Consider the following 26,462-nt stretch of genomic DNA (forward strand, 5'->3'; position numbering starts at 1 on the left):
ATAGAAAAACACCCCCTGTCACGCCCTGACCTACTCTACCATAGAAAATAACATCTTACTATAGTCAGGACGTGACAGAATCCTGTATTTATACTGCAGACATCACACAACATGAGTGACTGAGATGAGATGCACTGAGATGCAGAGCCTTAGACCACTGCACCACTCGGGAGCCCACTAGGTCTTGCAGGCCTAGTTCTTACAATGGCCTTGACTCAAATCAGGAGGAGGATTATTTTGACATGAAAAAGGAGAAAAAATGTATTCTTTCTATAGTATTCTCAGGGGGCTTGTGGTTTTGGAGGATGACATAATAGACCTATATGTATCTCAGGCTAAGGTCTATGGAGTTTATTTGGCGTACTGTATGTAACCCATTGAAGGAGGTGCATCATGTTGGATTTAGCTCCATTTAATATTAAATAATTTTATATCATCACATTGAAAAACAGCAATAAAATAATACATCATAGAAATGCAATGGAAAGTACTGTGTACACACACACAGAAACACACAAACACACATACAGAGGAGGGTGGAGTCAAACACTGTTGAGGTAAATCCTACACCCTTTCCTGTAAGAGAGTCAGTATGCAGCCATCTTGTGTCTATCTACCCTCCATCGTGAGATGTCCGACACACTGACACATCATCTAGTCTAGGAGCCTATATAGTACATGGTTTTCATATCCAAACTGCTGTGTGGGATGTTGGACTACATTGGCACATTATTTGTTTATTAGCCTACATTATTTTCATTTTAAAAAGTATTTTTGTGTCACAACGACTTCAGGCTACTGAAAGAACTAGAACAGAGCCAGTGGATACTGGCTGAAACTCTTCGACCATAACTACAGTAACAGGCCTACACATCCAACCAAGTCATCTTTGGTCATTTTTTCGATTTTTTTTCTCCCCAATTAAAATCTGTTCTGGAATTTTTGCCACTCCCACAGTGTGTTCTGGTATGTGTGTGAAGGGGATAACCAAATCAAGTTCAGTTAGTATATAGCACTTGGGTTGACTTTTGGTTGTCTTTGTAGCTCCGTGGAAAAGTTTCCTCAAGGTACAGATCTAGGATCAGCTTCTCCTCCCCCCTAATCTTAAGATTCTAAACTGACCTAAGATCAGCGTTTTTAAGGCAACTTCACCATACTCCGTCACGTAGAAGTTGCCTGTCATCACAAATCTGTGTGTGCGTGCGTGACATGAAATAGTTCTCTTGAGCTGTACTGTTCCGTTTGTTGTCCACAGATTCCCTAAATCCTTGTTTCTTTAGAAATCATGTGATCTTGACCATTCTTGTCAGCGGTGTAGTGTTGGAGCGCCATCTTGTGTTGATTGTGCATTCTGCAATGTGTGCACAAGCTCTCTGAGTTTGGAACTCAATTTATTTTTCACGTTTTAACATTTGTCCCTCATAAAATCAGTGTATTGACTTATTTTTACCACTGAGTTTCTTTATTTCTTCACAACTTATTCCAGGTCCTAATAGGCCTACTTATGGTTATTATGGTTATTATGTGCAAAAAGAGACAACCTCAGGCATTTCAACGGTGGCGCGCACAGCAAAAGGCAGCCAAGGGAGACATGCATTTAACCAAATACCATGTGCTAATATTGAAATAGAACTGCGACTTTATTCACGAAATTAAATGTCGAGTTTATGCTTGAAATATTGCCAATTTATTCACGAAATGTTATTTCGACTTTATTCTCGAAGTTGAAATATTGCCACTTTATTCTAGAAATATTACCAGTTTTTTAAAATTACTATATTGCAAAAAATAATAATCAAAGTACCACCTGTCACTGTTAATTTTTTTCCCTCTTCACTTGGCCCTAATACTCTTCCATAGTTTCTAAACCGACAATACTGGACTATTTTTGTTTTTACTGCTTAACATGGTGCTTTGTCTATGTCTCGTCTGGCTATGCGCATGTCAGTGTCTGTCTGCAAAATGAAAGTGAAACTAGAGTTTGCTGTGGGGAGTTACAGTGGAAGTCTGAAGACATATTTCTCCATATTTTTTCTTATCCATCAGACTACAGAATAGTCGAGGACACTGTCGAAAACTAACATGACCAATATATCAACAATATTGCAATCCTTTCTTGCCTTTAGTTACTTCATGCACGGTAAATTGGTCAGCTTTTCTTACTGCACATTTGATATGGTGATGGATGTGTTACTGGTGGCATTGTTACTCTATCTTCTGTATACTCAATTAACCTTAGGTTGTAGCTAATTACAATAAATGAAAAAAACTTTATTGAGTTAAAGGGGCAATCAGCAGCTGCTACATTCATTTTTGGACTTATAAGTTAATGATATGTACCCATTGATTCTTGAAGAATATAATTTATAGATGGATCATGAGTTTAGTTCAAATGTCGTATCCCACAAAATATAATCTAGAGTGGTCGCATTTCTCCAGCCCCATTCCCCTGAAACAGTGGTGGGGAGTTCGCTTTGTTATTGGTTTAACTGCTGATTTAAGAATAGATACTTTGCATAATATACTGCTCAAAAAAATAAGGGGAACACTTAAACAACACATCCTAGATCTGAATGAAAGAAATAATCTTATTAAATACTTTTTTCTTTACATAGTTGAATGTGCTGACAAGAAAATCACACAAAAATAATCAATGGAAATCCAATTTATCAACCCATGGAGGTCTGGATTTGGAGTCACACTCAAAATTAAAGTGGAAAACCACACTACAGGCTGATCCAACTTTGATGTAATGTCCTTAAAACAAGTCAAAATGAGTCTCAGTAGTGTGTGTGGCCTCCACGTGCCTGTATGACCTCCCTACAACGCCTAGGAATGCTCCTGATGAGGTGGCGGATGGTCTCCTGAGGGATCTCCTCCCAGACCTGGACTAAAGCATCCGCCAACTCCTGGACAGTCTGTGGTGCAACGTGACGTTGGTGGATGGAGCGAGACATGATGTCCCAGATGTGCTCAATTGGATTCAGGTCTGGGGAACGGGCGGGCCAGTCCATAGCATCAATGCCTTCCTCTTGCAGGAACTGCTGACACACTCCAGCCACATGAGGTCTAGCATTGTCTTGCATTAGGAGGAACCCAGGGCGAACCGCACCAGCATATGGTCTCACAAGGGATCTGAGGATCTCATCTCGATACCTAATGGCAGTCAGGCTACCTCTGGCGAGCACATGGAGGGCTGTGCGGCCTCCCAAAGAAATGCCACCCCACACCATGACTACCCACCGCCAAACCGGTCATGCTGGAGGATGTTGCAGGCAGCAGAACGTTCTCCACGGCGTCTCCAGACTCTGTCACTTCTGTCACGTGCTCAGTGTGAACCTGCTTTCATCTGTGAAGAGCACAGGGCGCCAGTGGCGAATTTGCCAATCTTGGTGTTCTCTGGCAAATGCCAAACGTCCTGCACGGTGTTGGGCTGTAAGCACAACCCCCACCTGTGGACGTCGGGCCCTCATACCACCCTCATCGAGTCTGTTTCTGACCGTTTGAGCAGACACATGCACATTTGTGGCCTGCTGGAGGTCATTTTGCAGGGCTCTGGCAGTGCTTCTCCTGCTCCTCCTTGCACAAAGGTGGAGGTAGCGGTCCTGCTGCTGGGTTGTTGCCCTCCTACGGCCTCCTCCACGTCTCCTGATGTACTGGCCTGTCTCCTGGTAGCACCTCCATGCTCTGGACACTACGCTGACAGACACAGCAAACCTTCTTGCCACAGCTCGCATTGATGTGCCATCCTGGATGAGCTGCACTACCTGAGCCACTTGTGTGGGTTGTAGACTCCGTCTCATGCTACCACTAGAGTGAAAGCACCGCCAGCATTCAAAAGTGACCAAAACATCAGCCAGGAAGCATAGGAACTGAGAAGTGGTCTGTGGTCCCCACCTGCAGAACCACTCCTTTATTGGGGGTGTCTTGCTAATTGCCTATAATTTCCACCTGTTGTCTATTCCATTTGCACAACAGCATGTGAAATGTATTGTCAATCAGTGTTGCTTCCTAAGTGGACAGTTTGATTTCACAGAAGTGTGATTGACTTGGAGTTACATTGTGTTGTTTAAGTGTTCCCTTTATTTTTTTGAGCAGTGTATATACCTTGTAGAAAATGCACACGGGAAAACAGCCCTACATAAAGCTGGCATATTCATTTACATGCTGTTGTATAGAGATTTAGAGTTATTTTCACAGTCTTAATGCTAAGCATGTATCATTACTCAATAACTTGTTTCTATTCTGATTTCCTTTTCATACCCATCCTTATTCTACAGTAGTCTACATCACTTCACCCATAGAGATACAGTTTTGTTCTATTTAATTCTGTTTTTTCACATACCCACATTGGTTGGCTTCACATTCACACAACTCCCTCATCCTTCTCTCTTCCAGTCTATGGAGCAAGTTGTCCAGTTCTGGAGTGCTGGTTTGTCCAGGAGAAACCAGGTGGGGGCTTCCATGCTGCTATGAGCCAGGAGAAGTCACTACTTTATATCAATACAGACCCAGACAGTGAAGAAACCAGATCAAAGCAGGGACCATCTACAGACCATGATAAAGTCTACTACATCACTGGTCAGTATTTATCGTTATATACAGTTGAAGTCGGAAGTTTACATACACTTTAGTTGGAGTCATTAAAACTTGTTTTTCAACCACTCCACAAATTTCTTGTTAACAAACTATAGTTTTGGCAAGTCGGTTAAGACATCTACTTTGTGCATGACACAAGTAATTGTTCAAATAATTGCTTACAGACAGATTATTTCACTTATAATTCACTGTATCACAATTCCAGTGGGTCAGAAGTTTACATACACTAAGTTGACTATGCCTTTAAACAGCTTGGAAAATTCCTGAAAATTATGTCATGGCTTTAGAAGCTTCTGATAGGCTAATTGACATAATTTGAGTCAGTTGGAGGTGAACCTGTGGATGTATTTCAAGGCCTACCTTCAAACTAGGTGCCTCTTCACTTGACATCATGGAAAAATCAAAAGAAATCAGCCAAGACCCTTGAAAAACAATTGTGGACCTCCACAAGGTTGGTTCATCCTTGGGAGCAATTTCCAAACACCTGAAGGTACAACGTTCATCTGTACAAACAATAGTATGCAAGTATAAACACCATGGGACAATGCAGCCATCATACCGCTCAGGAAGGAGACACGTTCTGTCCCCTAGAGATGAACGTACTTTGGTGTGAAAAGTGCAAATCAATCCCAGAACAACAGCAAAGGACCTTGTGAAGATGCTGGAGGAAACAGGTACAAAGTATCTATATCCACAGTAAAAAGAGTCCTATATTGACATAACCTGAAAGGCCACTCAGCAAGGAAGAAGCCACTGCTCTAAAACCGCCATAAAAAAGCCAGACTACAGTTTGCAACTGCAAAAGGGGACAGAGATTGTACTTTTGAAGAAATGTCCTCTGGTCTGATGAGACAAAAATAGAACTGTTGGCCATAATGACCATCGTTATGTTTGGAGGAAAAAGGGGGAGGCTTGCAAGCCGAAGAACACCATCCCAACCGTGAAGCACGGAGGTGGCAGCATCATGTTGTGGTGGTGCTTTGCTGCAGGAGGGACTGGTGCACCTCACAAAATAGATGGCATCATGAGGATCGAAACTTATGTGGATATATTGAAGCAACATTTCAAGATATCAGTCAGGGAAGTTAAAGCTTGGTCGCAAATGGGTCTTCCAAATGGACAATGACCCCAAGCATACTTCCAAAGTTGTGGCAAAATTGCTTAAGGACAACAAAGTCAAGGTATTGGAGTGTCCATCACAAAGCCCTGACCTCAACCCTATAGAACATTTGTGGGCAGAACTTAAAAAGTGTGTGCAAGCAAGGAAGCCTACAAATCTGACTCAGTTACACCAGCTCTGTCAGGAGGAATGGGCTAAAATTCACCCAACTTATTGTGGGAAGCTTGTGGAAGGCTACCCAAAATGTTTGACCCAAGTTAAACAATTTAAAGGCAATGCTACCAAATAGTAATTGAGTGTATGTAAACTTCTGACCCACTGGGAATGTGATGAAAGAAATAAAAGCTGAAATAAATCCTTCTCTACTATTATTCTGACATTTCACATTCTTAAAATAAAGTGGTGATCCTAACTGACCTAAGACAGGGAATGTTTAGTAGGATTAAATGTCAGGGATTGTGAAACTGAGTTTAAAAGTATTTGGCTAAGGTGTATGTAAACTTCCGACTTCAACTGTATTAAATAGGACAATCTCTTTAGAAATTATGCCTGATTTGAGTGACAAACCAGTGGCTGTTACAGGTGCAGTCAGTCAATTTGGTGTGACACCAAGCCTGTAATTTAAATCATACAAGGCTACAAGAGCGTTGCCATTGTAGGCAGAGCTTTTCAGAAAAATAAATGTTATTTAATTGAAAGGATAACTTCAATAGACAAATCTCCCCCTCTCTCCTCAGACCCAGCAGCTACCCTCTGCAGTTCTTCTCTGCACCCACCAGAAGGCTCAGTCCAGAAGCCACAGTGTGAGATCAACCCCTTCATGCCCCAGCCATCCACCGTCCAATGGACAGTCCCACTCACGGTCTCTGCCTACAGTCCGCTCTACCTGCAAGCCGACTGGTACACTGCTGCCTTGCAGGGCTTTGACGGACAGCTGCGCCTCTCCAATGTCATGCGTGCTCCCACGGCAACCAAGGAACCCAAGGGTATGATTGAAAAGGAATGACATTCTTCTTGAGCAAGGGTTGTAAACGTCAGACAGATTGTCATATACTGTATAACCATTACAAGTGATAAAGATGGACTTCTAATCAAAATGACATACAGTTACCAACACCACAGTGATAATGACTTATTATTAACCATCATTGAAATGAATTTGTCACACACCATGAGGAAGTATAGCAACCTGTGATGTTCATTATCACGTAATGTCACAGGTAAGGTAGTGTTAAAAGTGTAAGTCTCTCTCCTACCCCTCTCTCTCAGTGCTGCTCAGTGTGTCCAGTAGAACCTTCATGATCCGTTCCAGACTCGGGGAACCAGTTGTTCTAGACTGTGGGTTCTGGGTGGATGCCTCTTCTCCTCTCTCTGGCTCTGGCTTCGCCGTGGAGTGGCGCTACCAGTTCAGGGGCGATGGCCGTCTGGTCCTGGCTTACGACGGCAAGACAGACCGATTTGCAGAGACCCAGGAAGAGGGAGCGGGGCTAGACTTCACGGCTCTGCACGAGACAGGAAATGCATCACTGATCCTGCAGGAAGCTCAAGTGCGCCACTCAGGAACCTACATCTGCACGGTGTACTTGCCCTATCTCCTGGCTCAGGTGGCAGTGGAGCTGGAGATAGTAGGTGAGGAGAGATGAATATGCTTGTTTAGTCGGCCAAAACTAAACCATTGCAATGTTTGTTTCAGAACTGTTTGGTAGAATCTCAACCCCTTTGTCTTTACATATTTATTCACTGAAATAACTACTGCAACTCCTTATACAGTACATTCTTATAATGGTATGTCATGGTCAACTGAATGTCATTCGATTACATGCCATAAGTGTGTATTATCCTATCTTACCTCATTCTCTCCCTCCTCTTTCTCCCTCTATCTCTCCCAGAGCCTCCTTCCCTCTCCATCTTCCCCTCCCCGCTCCCTCTCTCCATGCCCGGCCAGGTGGTGACGGTGCAGTGCGAGGCGTCAGGATTCTACCCCCTCTCCCTGGAGTTCCGCTGGGTGTTAACAGGGCCGGACGGTAGGGTCAGCCCCCTGGGTCAGGGCAGTGTGACGGGCCACAGACAGGGCCCAGACAGCACCTACAGCCAGACCAGCCGTGTGGAGTTGGACTCAGCCAAGCTAGACCTGGGCCGCGGCGGGGAGGTCACCTGTGTGGCCGTCCACCGTGGAGGCACCCGGCGGGCCAGCGTCACCCTCAATATCACTGGTGAGAGAATTTAATAGAGCTGCATTAAGTTTATGGATGTTACCACTATCCATTGATTCAGAGACAGATATTTCTATCCATGTAAAGGCAAAGGTTAGGATTGGAGTAAGGTCATCTGATCCTAGATCTGTGGTTAAGGCCAGTGTCTCTAGGCACACTAGTATAATTACTGATATGCAATTATGTTGATCTGAAAAGTCAAAAACATTTGACTTGATACAACACTCATGCGTATGTCTTAAATTTACTCCCTATCTCTTCACCCCAATCAGGTGTCAGTGCTCCCTCCATTGAGGACTATATGGCGATGGTTGCTGTGGCCCTGGGGATCTATGGTTTGATCAAGGTCGTCTCCTGGACTTTTAGCTCTGGTAACTACAATCAGTTTGAACTAAGATACACAAAAACTACACTAATGTAACGTAAGATGTTGAAGCTGTAAAGCGACTGTGTCCATCCAAAGAAGGAATTTGGATCTTGTTTGTCAATCTAATGCTTGTCCTTTTCTTGTCTTTATAGGGTCCGATGTTGCTAACACACAAGAGAAGGTGATTACGCTTTCATAAATGTTGTCAGACATATTTTGTACTTACATGTAACTACTATGTACAGTGCCTTTGGAAAGTATTCAGACCCCTTGACTTTTTCCACATTTTGTTACGTTACAGCCTTATTCTAAAATGGATTAGATCGTTTTTTCCCCCCTCATCAATCTACACACAATACCCCGTAATGACAAAGCGAAACATTTTGCAAATGTATAAAATAAAAAACCGACATATTCTTTTTACATACTGTAAGTATTCAGACCCTTTACTCAGTACTTTGTTGAAGCACCTTTGGCAGTGATTACAGCCTTGAGTCTTCTTGGATAGGACGCTACAGGCTTGGCACACCTGTATTTGGGGAGTTCCTCCCATTCTTCTCTGCAGGTCCTCTCAAGCTCTGTCAGGTTGGATGGGGAGCGTCACTGCACAGCTATTTTCAGGTCTCTCCAGAGATGTTCGAAGCCACTCCTGCGTTGTCTTGGCTGTGTGCTTAGGGTTGTTGTCCTGTTGGAAGGTGAACCTTCGCCCCAGTTTGAGGTCCTGAGCGCTCTGGAGCAGGTTTTCATCAAGGATCTCTCTAAACTTTGCTCCGTTCATCTTTCCCTCGATCCTGACAAGTCTCCCAGTCCCTGCCACTTAAAAACATCCCCACAGCATGATGCTGCCACCACCGTGCTTCACCGTAAGGATGGTGCCAGGACGTGACGCTTGGCATTCAGGCCAAAGAGTTCAATCTTGGTTTCATCAGAACAGATAATCTTGTTTCTCATGGTCTGAGAGTCCTTTAGGTGCCTTTTGGCAAACTCCAAATGGAATGTCATGTGCCTTTTACTGAGGAGTGGCTTCCGTCTGGCCACTCCACCATAAAGGGCTGATTAGGGGAGTGCTGCAGAGATGGTTGTCCAGAGGAACTGGAGCTCTGTCAGAGTGACCATTGGGTTCTTGGTCACCTCCCTGACCAAGGCCCTTCTCCCCCGATTGCACAGTTTGGCCAGGAGTCTTGGTGGTTCCAAACTTCTTCCATTTAAGAATGATGGAGACCACTTATGTAAATAAGGTATTTCTGTTTTTTATTACATTTCTAAAAACCTGTTTTCTCTTTGTCATTATGGGGTATTGTGTGTAGATTTATGAGGACAATTTTTATTTATTAACTGTCACGATCGTCGGATGAAGTAGACCAAGGTGCAGCGTGGTGAGCACACATTTTGCTCTTTATTGAAATAACGGCAGCAAAACCAATAAACATTACAAAACGACCGTGAAGCTTACAGGGCAAAGTGCCACAAACAAAGTTAACTACCCACAAGGACAGGTGGGAAAAAGGGCTACCTAAGTATGGCTCCCAATCAGCGACAACGAAGTACAGCTGTCCCTGATTGAGAGCCATACCAGGCCAAAACAAAGAAATACAAAACATAGAAAATAGAACATAGAATGCCCACCCAAATCCACCCTGACCAAACCTAAATAGAGACATAAAAAGGCTTTCTCAGGTCAGGGCGGGACAATAACTTTTAGAATAAGTCTGTAAAATAACAAAATGTGGAAAAGGGGAAGAAGTTTGAATACTTTCCGTATGCACTGTATCTATGTATATTTCCCAGCTAACACTGTCTTTCCCAAAACTGTTTTTATCTCAAGCTGTGTCCCTCTAGTTAAAACTCCAGCCCCTGGATTACTATATAACATTATCTTTTGTGTATTAGTGAATTTTGAATGAGATCTTTGGATTTCTCCCATTGTCTGTTTTGTTAGTTTACACACATTGGGCTCATCCTTGTCCTCTCTCAATTACAGAAAGGGAAGTAAATGTGGAAACACCTGGGATTTCCAGGTGAGTGTGTAATGGAACAAAGCTGGAATTTCAGGAATAAAAGTGTACAGTTTGTGGAAGGTGGTACATGGAAATAAGATTTTTAGTTTCTGACAGCAGTTGACAATACATTTATCTGACAATAATATTGTAAAAACTATTTTAGTTGTAAAGATATTTTAATACATGACTGATTTAAATATTGACAAATTAAACTACTGTTTTATAACAGTGTGAGAATGAATCTCTCGAAGAAGGGGAAAGGGAAATGGGGACTAGCCAGTTGTACAACTGAATGCATTCAACTGAAATGTGTCTTCCGCATTTAACCCAACCCCTCTGAATCAGAGAGGTGCAGGGGGCTGCCTTAATCGACATCCACGTCTTCGGAGCCCGGGGAACAGTGGGTTAACTACCTTGCTCAGGGGCAGAACGAAAGATTTTTACCTTGTCAGCTCAGGGATTCGATCCAGCAACCTTTCGGTTACTGGCCCAACCCTCTAACCACTAGGAGACTAAGAGACTTGTGCATATGAGCGTGTGTACATGTGGATGCAGATAATTTTATGTTGTGTTATTAGTAGTTCTAATTGGTTAATGGACCCTGTATTTAAAGATTGAACCCTGTCATTATTTGCTTCCTATGGATTCTGAAAGTAATCTTTTCAATTGGATTTTTTTTAAATCATCATGGTAGTGTGTTTATATATTGTTTTCATTTTGTTTGTTTTGGGTAATATTTAATTATATCTTGCCTTGTATAGGCTACTGTGAAGAGTTATTTTCTTATTGATGTTCCTACCATCACATCAGAGTTGTTAGATTAATGTGCCGTCAGGAATGAGCAACAGCTTTGAGAAAATGAAGACTATTTGTGATGGGATGTAATAAAGCCTTTGTTCATCTTCAAAACAGTTTTGCCTGTTTAATTGGTGTTATTGGTCATGTGATAAGAAGTACTTATCATATGAAAATCCTAGGATCTTTTGACTAGGGGTGCTTCAGCTTCCACACAACTTCACTCAAGGATGTGAATACTTGATGTTTTTCTTTGGTTTTAACCTAGCTGACTAAACTCAACTCGACAATGGAGTTGAGCAGCGATGAGTGTGGACATAAAGTCACTGTCAGTCGATACTTGTACAAACGTTGATTCTTTAATGCATACCTTGTACATTTGTTGGTCCTGTGTAACCGCGTTAATTTATTTTGGTGCTGTAATTCCTAGTTTTTGATAAAAGCAGCCCCTTCCAACATGAAAAAAATCTGCTGTGCAATGATGGGCTGCTTTGAGTTTAAGGATGCCTTTATGTCGCCCCAAACGGTTCAGACACTAGAGACAGAAGTTGGCACATCAGTATTACCGATTTCAGACAAGTCCCGTGACACTTGTGGGGGTCGTAGAGCAAAACGGAGAACACCGTAGAACAAAACAGGGAACATCCATAGAGTAAAACGGAGAACACCGTAGAGCAAAATAGGGAACACCCATAGCGTAAAATGGGGAACACCATTGTATTCGTGCGAGTCTCATTTTTCCATAGTGGTCATAGTTTGTAGGCCAACCCGTTTGGACTCTACAGATGTTTTCGTGAGAAGACCTATTTTTGGGCTGTCTCATGGTCTGACAAACACCCCTGTAGTTCGGCTATCTTCCACCGCAGATGCAGATAGCCAGATGTGGTGGATTGAGATGCAGCCCATGCAACAAAAAAAAAACATATCTCTAGCTTAAATTGATGGATTTTGATGTTTTTTTTAATATATATTACATAGATTGATGCACAGGTGCAGTAATAGACTCTTGAGGATTTTAACGAACTGCGGATCCCTTGGCAGAGGTCCCGTAAAACGCTACTTTTATTGTAGCGCCCAAAGAAGAAAACGGGGATACACAGGACAAATATAGGTACAAGGTAGGCATTAAAGAATGGACACTTTTACAAGTATAGACTGACCGGTGCAGTCAGCCCCTACTCATCACTACTCAACTCCATTGTAAATCATGGAGATGAGTTTTTGGCTAGTTTTTACCATATGGTTGTACTCTCAGAGGCAAGGATCGCAACTGTATTTGCCTAATCCCTGATCCGTATTTATTTATTTATTTAATTTGATATTTTATCAACAATACAGTAAATACACATACAAACGATGACATCATACTAACATCAACAGCTGCCCAGACCCACCAGCCCTCCCCTCACCTCTATCTCCAGTGGCCATATCACTTTAAGCTACATGGCCTTCCCTGATCCAAAATTAAAGATAACAAATGTATACATATTTGGCTATTCACTTGTGTTTTGTCTAAATAGGTTCTGAGACTGATAAGATAAATATTGATAGCCTAAAAAATAAAACATTATAATAATAACATATATACATACACTACCGGTCAAAGGTTTTAGAACACCTACTCATTCAAGGGTTTTTATTTATTTTTACTATTTTCTACATTGTAGAAAAATAGTGAAGACATCAAAACTATGAAATAACACATGGAATCATGTAGTAACCAAAAAAGTGTTAAACAAATCTAAATATATTTTATATTTGAGATACTATATCTTCACATAGTCACCCTTTGCCTTGATGACAGCTTTGCACGCTCTTGGCATTCTCTCAACACGCTTCACCTGGAATGCTTTTCCAACAGTCTTGAAGGAGTTCCCACATATGCTGAGCACATGTTGGCTGCTTTTCCTTCACTCTGCGGTCCGACTCATCCCAAACCATCTCAATTTGGTTGAGGTCGGGGGATTGTGGAGGCCAGGTCATCTGATGCAGCACTCCATCACTCTCCTTCTTGGTAAAATAGCCCTTACACAGCCTAGAGGTGTGTTGGGTCATTGTCCTGTTGAAAAACAAATGATAGTCCCACTAAGCCCAAACCAGATGGGATGGCATATCGCTGCAGAATGCTGTGGTAGCCATGCTGGTTAAGTGTGCCTTGAATTCGAAATAAATCACAGTGTTACCAGCAAAACATCCGCACACCATAACACCTCCTCCTCCATGCTTTACGGTGGAAAATACACATGCAGAGATCATCTGTTCACCCACAACGCGTTTCATAAAGACACAGCGGTTGGAACCAAAAATCTCCAATTTGGACTCCAGACCAAAGGACCAAATTTCCACCGGTCTAATGTCCATTGCTCATGTTTATTGGCCCAAGCAAGTCTCTTCTTCTTATTGGTGTCCTTTAGAAGTGGTTTCGTTGCAGCAATTCGACCATGAAGGCCTGATTCACATAGTCTCCTCTGAATAGTTGATGTTGAGATGTGCCTGTTACTTGAACTCTGTGAAGCATTTATTTGGGCTGAAATTTCTGAGGCTGGTAACTCTAATGAACTTATCCTCTTCAGTAGAGGTAACTCTGGGTCTTCCATTCCTGTGGCGGTCCTCACGAGAGCCAGTTTCATCATAGCGCTTGTTGGTTTTTGCGACTGCACTTTAAGAAACTTTCAAAGTTCTTGAAATGTTCTGTTTTGACTGACCTTCATGTCTTAAAGTGATGATGGACTGTAGTTTCTCTTTGCTTATTTGAGCTGTTCTTGTCATAATATGGACTTGGTCTTTTACCAAACAGGGCTATCTTCTACCCCCCATACCTTGTCACAGCACAACTGAATGGCACAAAAGCATTAAGGAAAGAAATTCCACAAAATCACTTTTATGAAGGCACACCTGTTAATTGAAATGCATTCCAGGTTTTCCTTTTTTGGTTACTGCATGATTCCATATGTGTTATTTCATAATTTTGATGTCTTCACTATTATTCTACAATGTAGAAAATAGTAAAATAAAGAAAAACCCTTGAATTAGTAGGTGTTCTAAACGTTTGACCGGTAGTATATATATAAATATATAGGTATATATATACATATTGATAGAATTAACATAAAACATTATAATAACATATGTATGTGTTATTATAATGTTTTATGTTAATGCTATCAATATGTATCTTGTCAGTCTCAGAAACACAAAAAGCTGACCGGCAAATGTAGACAATTTGGACAAAACACAAGTGAATAGCCAATGATCGACGACGTTACTGAATGACAACCAACCAATGGTAGGCATGAATGTTCTCGAGCTGGGAGAAATTTCGGTGTCGAGCGCGTAAGTTGACCATCATTTTTTTGTCCATAGCTAACTGTCTAACCACTGTCTGAAAACAGTAGCTGTATTATATACATCTGCATTTCATACATAAAGATAGTCAAAGTATTTGTTTACATGTTGCCTTTGTCACACCCCTACCATTTTACCCAGAGATGTTGGCGCTTTCCTGACCAGCCAGCTAAAGTTAGCTTGTTGCTAACTGACGTTAGCACGCTAGCTAGCTAGTCAACAGCACACACAACAATGGTTTTTGGAGTGTTGCTGCAGTTGAGGTTGACAGCAAACAATCTAGTAAATGTGGTATTTTCCTGATAGGTTTCAATCAGCGCCTTCTCGTTTAATCACATAATACTTCTCCACTTTAGCTAGTTAACGTTACGCGCTAAGTAATTAAGTTAGCTAGCAAGAGTTCCTTACGTTTAGCTAGCTAACGTTAGCTAGTTAACGTTACTGACTGTCTGAACTGGTGGTACGTGTTCAGTCTATTTTCGTTGTAGATAACGTAAGCGTACAAACAATGTTTGTTATATTTGTTGTGATTCGTGCTTGTGAAAAAAGGACAGGGTTGGAGATTACATTGGATAATGTGTAGCAAGCCCTGGCCTAGTCAGAGCAATCCATAGGGTGTTTGTGACTGCGCCTGATCCTGTGTCATTCTCATATTGTAGAAATGGTTGACCATAAATATAACAAAACGTTGAAGGCCGTAGGCCGTAGGCCTTGCATTAGATAGACTCACTAAACCAACACATTGTTATTTGAACTACAGTAGGAGTCACTAAACAGAGCAGGATATAGGCCTAGGCTTCAGATGGCATTACAGTGGTATGTTACTTTTGAACTTGCCCAAGGCACCATTTTGACGCCATTGTTTTTGCCTTTCCTCAGCAAAGAATAGTCCCTATCTGATGGCGGTTGCCTCAGCAGCAATGATGGACAGTATTGTAATCCTTGATGATGATGAAGAGGAGGAGAGGCCTCAGCCTTCTTCCTCCACCACCTCCTCTAAACTCTCAGGCATTCAGCGTACTCCCCCCAAAATCCAGCAGCCCGCTCCTACTCACATCACCCAATCTCCTTTCGCCACTGTGAAGAAAGAGAGCCACGTTCTTCAAGCAGAGAACCAGAAGCTCTTTACTGAGGTAAGAGGGTACATGGATGGATGGTGGGGATGTTTGGTAAGGTCACACTACAATACATGAGTTGCGCTGCAACACTGGCAAGCAACATTGCTGCTGTGGCTTTGAGTCTTTGCTGGCTATTAGTCCATCACAATGTTGTCAGATCACTGAAATCATAATGTGATTGTGCATGATACTTTCGAATTTCAGTGTTTTTCAGATCCCATAGTGTGTGCAAGCTTCTTTTCCAGCCCAGCACTAACACAACTGATTTATAACTAATCCACTAACCTTAAGCCCTTGTATTGAGCTGGAACAGTTCCCCCTGGGGCCCCCCGCTCTGGCCCCACCACCCTGTCCCATCAAGTGCAAAGATTGAAGAACACTCCTCTAAACCTCTCTCCCTCGTTCACTCCCCTGCCTCGCTTTGTTCAGTTTGTAGAGTACTGCTCGGCCCAAACGCAGGACTGCCCCGAGGTCATGACCTTCCTGCACGCAAAGCACTCCAAGGCCTCACCGGACTTTCTGTCCTCGGTGGAGTTCCGCAACACGCTGGGCCGCTGCCTGACACGCGCCCAGGCCAGCCGCACCAAGACCTTTGTCTACATCAACGAGCTGTGCACCGTCCTCAAACAGCACTCGGACAAGAGGAGGCAGAGTGTTGTGAAGGTGGAGCCTTCCGCTGGGGAGAAGGAGGAGATGGAAGAGGAGGCACCGACGGAGGAGCTACCGTCTACCTCAGGGCAGCAGGAAGCGAAGGAGGAGGAGGCGGTGGAGGACGAGAAGGAGAAGAAGACGAGGAAAGCGTCCCGGAGACAGGTCAGCAGTACCATAGATGGACAGTGTCCATGAGTTCTCTATAGCTTTATCCCCATTCCTTTTCTTTTGAAAGTGTGCACTTGGTCACCCTCAAGGGTTAAAAAGCATTGTATTGGTTTAGATGAAATATACCAGGCATATCTCCATCACTCTCGATCTCTCAGATTGCGTACCTGGAGAACCTGCTGAAGATGTACAATGATGAGATCCGGCGGCTGCAGGAGAAGGAGCTGAGCGTCAACGAGCTGGAGGAGGAGGACTCCAGCTATATCCAGGAGCACAAGCTAAAACGAAAGGTCAGATCACCAAGGCCAATTGCTCAGTTGGTTGGAGTGTGGTGTTTGTAAAACCAGAGGTTTGTTTGATTCCTGCATGAGCCACATAGTAAATACATGTGTGGCTTTGATAGAAGTATCTGCGAAACAACTTTGTTTTTTGAGCCACTGAAAATCTCTCTCTCGTATAGATGATGAAGATCTACGATAAGCTCTGTGAGCTGAAGGGGTGCAGCAGTCTGACAGGCAGAGTGATCGAGCAGAGGATCCAATACAAAGGGACACGCTACCCTGAGGTCAACAGAAAGGTAACCAACACGTGACATAATCAACCCGACTCATTGTTTATTGACAACCCAATGCTTTTTGACCACTGCTCATTTTGTTAAATAGACTAAGGGTGAAAATGAGCTTTATAACTAACCAAAGTATGAGAGAAATCAAGGAAATAAGTATAACTAGGAAATAAATGCAAGAAAACATGACAATATACTCTGACCCCTCCCCACCTCCAGATTGAGCGTTTCATCAATAGTCCCGAGGCCCAGCTGAATCCCCCCGACTACACGGACATCCTGCAGCATGTCCGTCGGGCCAACGAGCGCCACGGCCTCAACCTCAGCAGAAAGCAGCTGACCCAGATCTCCCAGGACGCCTTCCGCGAGACTGGAAACCGACTGCAGGAGAGACGCCACCTCGACATGGTCTACAACTTCGGCTCGCACCTCACAGACCTCTACAAACCCGGTAAGAGAATGTAGTATACACACATCTCTACATTCCTGGTTGGAGGTGTGTGTGTGTGTGTGTGTGTGTGTGTGTGTGTGTGTGTGTGTGTGTGTGTGTGTGTGTGTGTGTGTGTGTGTGTGTGTGTGTTAGTCTGTCTTTCTGTGTCTGTGTCTAAGAATAAAGAGAATTACACACTAGGGCTGGGAATTGCCAGGGACCTCACAATACGATGTCAAATCAAATCAAAGTTTATTCGTCACGTGTGCCGAATACAACAGGTGTAGACCTTACAGTGAAATGCTTACTTACAGGCTCTAACCAATATTGCAAAAAAAGGTATTAGGTGAACAATAGGTAAGTAAAGAAATAAAACAACAGTAAAAAGACAGTGAAAAATAACAGTAGCGAGGCTATAAAAGTAGCGAGGCTACATACAGACACCGGTTAGTCAGGCTGATTGAGGTAGTATGTACATGTAGATATGGTTAAAGTGACTATGCATATATGATGAACAGAGAGTAGCAGTAGTGTAAAAGAGGGGGTGGTGGGTGGCGGGACACAATGCAGATAGCCCGGTTAGCCAATGTGCGGGAGCACTGGTTGGTCGGGCCAGTTGAGTTAGTATGTACATGAATGTATAGTTAAAGTGACTGTGCATATGATAAACCGAGAGTAGCAGCAGCATAAAAGAGGGGTTGGGGGACACACACAATGCAAATAGTCCGGGTAGCCATTTGATCACCTGTTCAGGAGTCTTATGGCTTGGGGGTAAAAACTGTTGAGAAGCCTTTTTGTCCTAGACTTGGCACTCCGGTACCGTTTGCCATGCGGTAGTTGAGAGAACAGTCTATGACTGGGGTGGCTGGGGCCTTTGACAATTGTTAGGGCCTTCCTCTGACACCGCCTGGTGTAGAGGTCCTGGATGGCAGGCAGCTTAGCCCCAGTGATGTACTCGACGGTACGCACTACCCTCTGTAGTGCCTTGCGGTCAGAGGCCGAGCAATTGCCATACCAGGCAGTGATGCAACCAGTCAGGATGCTCTCGATGTTGCAGCTGTAGAACCTTTTGAGGATCTCAGGACCCATGCCAAATCTTTTTAGTTTCCTGAGGGGGAATAGGCTTTGTCGTGCCCTCTTCACAACCGTCTTGGTGTGTTTGGACCATTCTAGTTTGTTGGTGATGTGGACACCAAGGAACTTGAAGCTCTCAACCTGCTCCACTACAGCCCTGTCGATGAGAATGGGGGCATGCTCGGTCCTCCTTTTCCTGTAGTCCACAATCATCTCCTTAGTCTTGGTTACGTTGAGGGATAGGTTGTTATTCTGGCACCACCCGGCCAGGTCTCTGACCTCCTCCCTATAAGCTGTCTCGTCGTTGTAGGTGATCAGGCCTACCACTCTTGTCGTCTGCAAACTTAATGATGGTGTTGGACTCGTGCCTGGCCATGCAGTTGTGGGTGAACAGGGAGTACAGGAGGGGACTGAGCACGCACCCCTGGGGGGCTCCAGTGTTGAGGATCAGCGTGGCAGATGTGTTGCTACCTACCCTCACCACTTGGGGCGGCCCGTCAGGAAGTCCAGGATCCAGTTGCGGAGGTGTTTAGTCCCAGGATCCTTAGCTTAGTGATGAGCTTTGAGGGTACTATGGTGTTGAACGCTGAGCTGTAGTCAAGGAATAGCATTCTCACGTAAGTGTTCCTTTTGTCCAGGTGGGAAAGGGCAGTGTGGAGTGCAATAGAGATCATCTGTGGATCTGTTTGGGCGGTATGCAAATTGGAGTGGGTCTAGGATTTCTGGGATAATGGTGTTGATGTGAGCCATTACCAGCCTTTCAAAGCACTTCATGGCTACGGACGTGAGTGCTACGGGTCTGTAGTCATTTAGGCAGGTTGCCTTTGTTCTTGGGCACAGGGGTTATGGTGGTCTGCTTGAAACATGTTGGTATTACAGACTCAATTTGGGACATGTTGAAAATGTCAGTGAAGACACCTGCCAGTTGGTCAGCACATGCCCGGAGCACATGTCCTGGTAATTTGTCTGGCCCTGGAGCCTTGTGTATGTTGACCAGTTTAAAGGTCTTACTCTTGTCGGCTACAGAGAGTGTGATCGCACAGTCGTCCGGAACAGCTGATGCTCTCATGCATGCCTCAGTGCGCTTGCCTCAAAGCGAGTATAGAAGTGATTTAGCTCGTCTGGTAGGCTCGTGTCAATGGGCAGCTCGCGGCTGTGCTTCCCTTTGTAGTCTGTAATAGTTTGCAAGCCCTGCCACATAAGACGAGCGTCGGAGCCGGTGTTGTATGATTCAATCTTAGCCCTGCATTAACGCTTTGCCTGTTTGATGGTTCGTCGCAGGGCATAGCAGGATTTCTGGTAAGCTTCCGGGTTAGAATCCCGCACCTTGAAAGCGGCAGCTCTACCCTTTAGCTCAGTGTGAATGTTGCCTATAATCCATGGCTTCTGGTTGGGGTATGTACGTACAGTCACTGTGGGGACGACGTCCTCGATGCACTTATTGATAAAGCCAGTGACTGATGTGGTGTACTCCTCAATGCCATCGGAAGAATCCCGGAACATGTTCCAGTCTATGATGGCAAAACAGTCCTGTAGTTTAGCATCTGCTTCATCTGAGCACTTTTTCATAGACCGAGTCACTGGTGCTTCCTGCTTTAATTTTTGCTTGTAAGCAGGAATCAGGAGGATAGAGTTGTGGTCGGATTTACCAAATGGAGGGAGAGCTTTGTACGCGTCTCTGTGTGTGGAGTACAGGTGATCTAGAATTTTTTTCCCTCTGGTTGCACATTTAACATGTTGATAAAAATTTGGTAGAACTGATTTAAGTTTCCCTGCATTAAAGTCTCCGGCCACTAGGAGTGCCGCCTCTGTGTGAGTGGTTACCTGTTTGCTTATTTCCTTATACAGCTTACTGAGTGCGGTCTTAGTGCCGGCATCTGTCTGTGGTGGTAAATAAACAGCCACGAAAAGTATAGCTGAGAACTCTCTAGGCAAGTAGTGTGGCCTGCAATTTATCACAATATACTCTACTTCAGGCGAGCAAAATCTAGAGACTTCCTCAGATTTCGTGCACCAGCTGTTGTTTACAAATATGCACAGACCGCCCCTCCCTCGTCTTACCGGAGTGTGCTGTTCTATCTTGCCGGTGCAGCGTGTATCCCGCTAGCTGAATATCCATGTCATTCAGCCACGATTCCATTAAACATAGGATATTACAGTTTTTGATGTCCCGTTGGTAGGATATTCGTGATCGTACCTCGTCTAATTTATTGTCCAATGATTGCACGTTAGCGAGTAATATTGACGGTAACGGCAGCTTTCCCACTCGCCTCCTGCGGGTCCTCACGAGGCATCCTGCTCTATGTCCTCTATACCTGCGTCTCCTCCTCTTGTAAATAATGGGGATGTTGGCCCTGTCGGGTGTTTGGAGAATGTCCTGTGCTTCCTGCTTGTTGTAGAAAAAATCTTTGTCTAATCAGAGGTGAGTGATCGCTGTCCTGATATCCAGCAGCTCTTTTTTGCTGTAAGATACGGTGGCAGAAACATTATGTACAAAGTAAGTTACAAATAACGCAACAAAAAACACATAGTAGCACAATTGGTTGGGCGCTCGTAAAACTGCTGCCATTTTCTTTTTCTTCCGGCGCCATTTTCATGATACGATATCACAATACTTAGGTGTCGATACAATATGTATTGCGATTCTATATTTATTGCAATTAGATACTGTGATTTTATTACAATCCGATTTTCCAAACATATTGTTCACCATCTGTCTGCTGCAGAGGGACAAGAGAGAGCCACGAGAAAGTTAGGATCAGTCATGGAAATAAGAGCTGAAAACCAATTGGCTCCCTATTTAGATGGAGAACAAGCTATGAAGGAAAAATACTGGATTTTTGGTGCAGGTACAGCCAACTCGTGCAAAAATAATATTGTGGTATTGTCAAAACGATACGATATAATGTTAAAAAATATATAAAATACGTTGCGTTTTTTTTTGTATTTTTTTAATTGCTGTAACACACTTCACCAAGCTGTGTGAACCTGGTAGTTGATACAGTGACAGCAGTATGCACCAGTACGTTGTCTCTACCTCCTTGCCCTTTGTGCTGTTGACTGTGCCCAATAATGTTTCTACCATGTTTTGTGCTGCTACCGTGCTGTGTTGTCATGTGTTGCTGCCTTGCTATGGTGTTGTGATGTGTGTTTTGTCCTATATTTATTTGAATAAAAACAGATATTTTTTAAGATCCCAGGGCCCTGTCCCTGCAGGAGGCCTTTTGCCTTTTGGTAGGCCACCATTGTAAATAAGAAATTGTTCTTAACTGACTTGCCTAGTTAAATAAAGGTAAAAAAAGAAAAAAATGCATATCAGGTCGACTGTAGGAAAACTATTTAGGAAGATTTACTACAAAGTCACTAACTCCCACCCTTTTTGTCCTTCTTTCATTTTGCCCACTCTTACCAGCTACTGACCCTGCCCTGTTGGACCCCACGTTGGCCCGTAAGCTGCGCTCTAACCGAGAGGTGGCTCTCTCCAGCCTGGAGCAGGTCATCTCCAAATACGCCCTGAAGCAGGACGACACGGAGGAGGAGGAGAGGAGTAAACGGATAGAGCGAGACAGGCAGAAGAAAGAGGTAAGAGACCTAGAAGGAGAAAAGTGGTGGCAATTCTGTAATTGTCACCTGTTATTATCAGCTAAAGCTTCTCCACATCTGCTTTAAAAATTATTTTCCCAACAATTGTTTACAGACACATAAGTGAAATAATCTATCACAATTCATGGGTCAGAAGTTTACATACACTAAGTTGCCTGTGCCTTTAAACAGCTTGGAAAATTCCAGAAAAGTATGGCCGTCGAAGCTTCTGATAGGCTAATTGTCATAATTTGAGTCAATTGGAGGTGTACCTGTGGATGTATTTCAAGGCCTACCTTCAAACTCAGTGCCTCTTTGCTTGACATCATGGGAAAATCAAAAGAAATAAGCCAAGACAGCCAAGAATTTCCGAACGCCTGAAGGTACCACGTTCATCTGTACAAACAATAGTACGCAAGTATAAACACCATGGGACCATGCAGCCATCATACCGCTCAGGAAGGAGACACATTCTGTGTGCTAGAGATGAACGTACTTTGGTGCGAAAAGTGCAAATCAATCCCAGAACAACAGCAAAGGACCTTGTGAAGATGCAGGAGGAAACCGGTACAAAAGTATCTATATCCACAGTAAAACAAGTCCTATATCTACATAACCTGAAAGGCCGCTCAGCAAGGAAGAAGCCACTGCTCCAAAAACCGCCATAAAAAAAGCCAGACTACGGTTTGCAACTGCAAATGGGGACAAAGATCGTACTTTTTGGAGAAATGTCTTCTGGTCTGATGAAACAAAAATAGAATTGTTTGGCCATAATAACGATCATTATGTTTGGAGGAAAAAGGGGGAGGCTTGCAAGCCGAAGAACACCATCCCAACCGTGAAGCACGGGGGTGGCAGCATCATGTTGTGGTGGTGCTTTGCTGCAGGAGGGACTGATGCACTAAATGAAATAGATCATGAGGTACGAAGATTATGTGGATATATTGAAGCAACATCTCAAGACATGGGTCTTCCAAATGGACAATGACCCCAAGCATACTTCCAAAGTTGTGGCAAAATGGCTTAAGGACAACAAAGTCAAGGTATTGGAGTGGCCAACACAAAGCCCTGACCTCAATGCTATAGAAAATTTGTGGGCAGAACTGAAAAAGTGTGTGCGAGCAAGGAGGCCTACAAACCTGACTCAGTTACACCAGCTCTGTCAGGAGGAATGGGCCAAAATTCACCCAACTTATGCTACCAAATACTAATTGAGTGTATGTAAACTTCTGACCCACTGGGAATGTGATGAAAGAAGTAAAAGCTGAAATAAATCATTCCTCTCTACTATTATTCTGACATTTCACATTCTTAAAATAAAGTGGTGATCCTAACTGACCTAAGACAGGGAATTTTTACTAGTATTAAATGTCAGGAATTGTGAAAAACTGAGTTTAAATGTATTTGGCTAAGGTGTATGTAAACTTCCGACTTCAACTGTATATAAATTACTTATGTCACCACTCACAATCTGTCTGTTCTGTGTCAGTCATTGGCGCAGGAGACCACCACAGCCGATGACAATCCCTTGACGAAGGGAGAGGATGAGGGTGAGGAACAAGCTGAGGAAGAGGATGATGAAGACGATGAATCGTCTGACCCAGACATCGAGGAAGAGATCCAGGCCAGCAAAGCACAAGCAGGGCCAGGTGATGATGATAATTTGCATTTACATAGCACCTTTCTCAAATTGTGTTTTAACACGGTTTGGCCTGGGTTTTGGCGACAACATGGATAGATAAAATAAAAATCTAGTTTCAACTGATTTGAGTTTTATTTTTTTCAGAGGAGGAGGAGGACAACGAGGTAGAGGCAGCAAACGAGAGTGAAACCGAGGTGGATGGGGGGAGTGACGGAGACCAGGACGGAGGGGAGAAAGAAGAGAACGCTGAGGACACAGACTCTGTGATGAGAGGAATCAGCCTCGTCTCTCGGGGTGATACCCCGCCGATCTCCTCCTTAGTCGACCAATCCCCCACAGACAGCCCCAGCCAATCAGAGGCGATGGAGGCCGACAAGGAGAACGAATCATCCGATACCAACTTCATAAAGGAAGACGTTGTTTCCTCCAATCACATTTCGGCTGTGTCTGTAAGCACTAGTGTGGAAACTAAAGACTCCTCAGCCTCCCCCATGGCGGCGAATCAGGTCTCTTTGCCTCCGTCACCGGTGCTGATTTCGACCAATGAGGACTCCTGCACGGTCATCACTGAGACAAGGTCAGCAAATTGCAGCCCCAGGCCACCCAGTCCCAAAGACACCTCCAGAGGCAGGAAGAGGAGGAGGAAAGAAGAGGTGGAATCCAGGAAGTTTCACAATGGGGATCTAAGGAACCACAATGGGAGGTGAGTCTAGCACCCACATTTAATTATCTTTAAATATATATCTTCCATGGACTTTATTTATCAGTCTTCAACTGTAGGGACTTGATTAATGAATTGTCTCTCTCTCTCCATCTGCAGTGAGAGTGACATCCCTCTGGACATGGGAGTGGTGACCAGTAGCCTCCTGCGGGCAGACTCCACCAGGGCAGACACTCCCACCCAGGAGATGGTCACCAGCTCCCAGTCCACCCCGCCACCGAAGAAAAACAAGGTGAGAGTAAATGATATCACTACACATTTTTCCCCACGTATGCTCAGCACATCATACACTTGCACTGAAACACGTCTCGCCCCTCAAAAAAACCCAAACATCTGTCACCTCTGTGTGTCATGCACATGCTCCGGAGCCATGACATGTCACTAAAAACCTTTGTTTGTACAGTATGCAAACCTCTTACCAACGTCCATTTTCTGTCATTTTCAGGTCAACGTGGCCACCCAGTGTGACCCGGACGAAGTGATCGTCCTATCGGACTCGGAATAACCTCTGCCCCCACCGTACTGGGTGTTCACGCTTCCCATTACTAGTCTGAAGCCAGGTCTGTTTATGCTGCACAAACAGATCTGAGACCAGGCTATCCCACTTGACTTCCAAACTAGTGCCTGCTAATGTGAACTCTTGAAAATGTACGCATTTTCAGACGGGAGAGGGCAAACCTTTCACTACAGATTTAAACTGGCGACGGACGTGGTAGTTTACCGCCAATGTTTACATTCATATTTATATGCCAATTCTTTTCCCCCAGTGTCTGGATTGAGCAGGGAGGGAGCAGCATCACGTCAGGTTATTTTTGTATTTTAGCTGTAAAAATGAGTTCAATTAGATATTATTTGACCAGTTTTTATGTCTTTTTTTTTGGTCTATTATTTTAGATGGGTGAATGAATAGGTGTCTGTGTTAGTATGCTAGAATGCTGGCAATAGAAGATGAATGAGTTGAACACAGGAGTACTGTAACTTAGATTTATACAAGGCCAATACAGGATCTATACATCAACTTTGTCAGTGCGATCATGGATCATTTGTTGTGCGTTTTGGTGTTGCTGTGTCCACAGTGCAACCTAATGGCCTGAACGCCGCTATTTCACCCAAGTAATATGCAATCGCATCTCGTCAGTTTAATTGTGTTCAAGATGCCAAACGAATACAGTTAAGCAGATGCATTGACCTAAACGACCAGGTACAGCTTTGCATTAACGTGAACTGTAGAGCGGTGTCCTACTTAATGCAGACATAACCCCCACGTTGACTTCACAGAAATGGGTGTGTTCAGGGTGATGGGCATTGTTGGAGGTGTAGTCCATCTCCGCATGTAGTAAGGAGGTGTTTGGGTTGGTTTGCGTCAAAGGAACGTTCAGAACCTCTCTTGCTTGAGACTGCAAACAGTGGTAATGATTAATCAAACTCAATATTTTTCTAATCTCCCTAAGACGCTTTGGTTGGATTCCCTTGTTTTTACCAATTCAATAAGATTACGGTGGAAGACTGCTTAATTATTATCCAATTTTCCTTTGAGTACACTGAGAAGCAAAGGGCACATTTCCTTTTAAATAAACTTTGATAACTTAAAGCGGTTTGTGATAAACCTCGTCCTCTGAACGCTCCCCAGGTGCTTTGTGGGTAAAGGCATAAGGTAAAGTAAAACATGAATTGTACATTTGGAAAACAAGAATAGTGACATGCTAAAACAGATCACAGAAATGAACTTGGAAGACAATTTTTGATTGAACCTTTATTTAACTAGGCAAGTCAATTAAGAACAAATTCTTATTTACAGTGACAGCCTACCAAGAACCAAAAGGCCTCCTGTGAGGACAAGGATAAAAAATGTAGGACACATCACAACAAAAGTGACACTACATAAAGAGAGGCCTAAGACAACACAACATGGTAGCAACACATGGCAGAATCACAAACATTGTTAGGCACAGACGACAGCACGAAGGACAAAAAGGTAGAGAACGCATCACGGGAAGCAGCCACAAGTGTCAGTAAGTGTCCATGATTTGAATGTAGCGATGGAGATAAAACTGTCCAGTTTGAGTGTTTGT

General features: G+C 43.7%; 2 protein-coding genes across 3 annotated transcripts; both read left to right on the top strand.

Moving 5' to 3' along the window:
• The first annotated feature begins 1,971 nt into the window (after nucleotides 1–1,971).
• LOC115175926 (tapasin) lies at nucleotides 1,972–10,693 on the top strand. 2 transcript variants are annotated; one of them, XM_029735574.1, is made up of 9 exons: nucleotides 1,972–2,140; nucleotides 4,399–4,581; nucleotides 6,457–6,705; nucleotides 6,989–7,348; nucleotides 7,609–7,932; nucleotides 8,205–8,303; nucleotides 8,452–8,480; nucleotides 10,281–10,317; nucleotides 10,645–10,693. In XM_029735574.1, exons 1-8 carry the CDS (start codon nucleotides 2,083–2,085, stop codon nucleotides 10,290–10,292), a joined length of 1,314 nt encoding a protein of 437 aa, XP_029591434.1. In that variant the 5' UTR covers nucleotides 1,972–2,082; the 3' UTR covers nucleotides 10,293–10,317; nucleotides 10,645–10,693. The 2 variants fall into 2 exon arrangements, with proteins under 2 accessions (XP_029591434.1, XP_029591435.1); XM_029735575.1 differs by lacking the exon at nucleotides 10,645–10,693 and adding an exon at nucleotides 10,529–10,632.
• A 3,675-nt stretch (nucleotides 10,694–14,368) lies between these two features.
• Nucleotides 14,369–25,981, top strand: LOC115175928 (death domain-associated protein 6). Its single transcript, XM_029735576.1, has 11 exons — nucleotides 14,369–14,427; nucleotides 15,319–15,572; nucleotides 15,987–16,370; nucleotides 16,535–16,666; nucleotides 16,837–16,953; nucleotides 17,161–17,392; nucleotides 21,858–22,027; nucleotides 23,517–23,676; nucleotides 23,814–24,372; nucleotides 24,490–24,622; nucleotides 24,836–25,981. The coding sequence occupies exons 1-11, from the start codon at nucleotides 14,391–14,393 to the stop codon at nucleotides 24,893–24,895; spliced, it is 2,238 nt and encodes a 745-aa protein (XP_029591436.1). The 5' UTR covers nucleotides 14,369–14,390; the 3' UTR covers nucleotides 24,896–25,981.
• Nucleotides 25,982–26,462: the final 481 nt, after the last annotated feature.

The sequence above is a fragment of the Salmo trutta genome, chromosome 36, assembly GCF_901001165.1.
Source record: "Salmo trutta chromosome 36, fSalTru1.1, whole genome shotgun sequence".
Lineage (NCBI taxonomy): Eukaryota > Metazoa > Chordata > Actinopteri > Salmoniformes > Salmonidae > Salmo > Salmo trutta.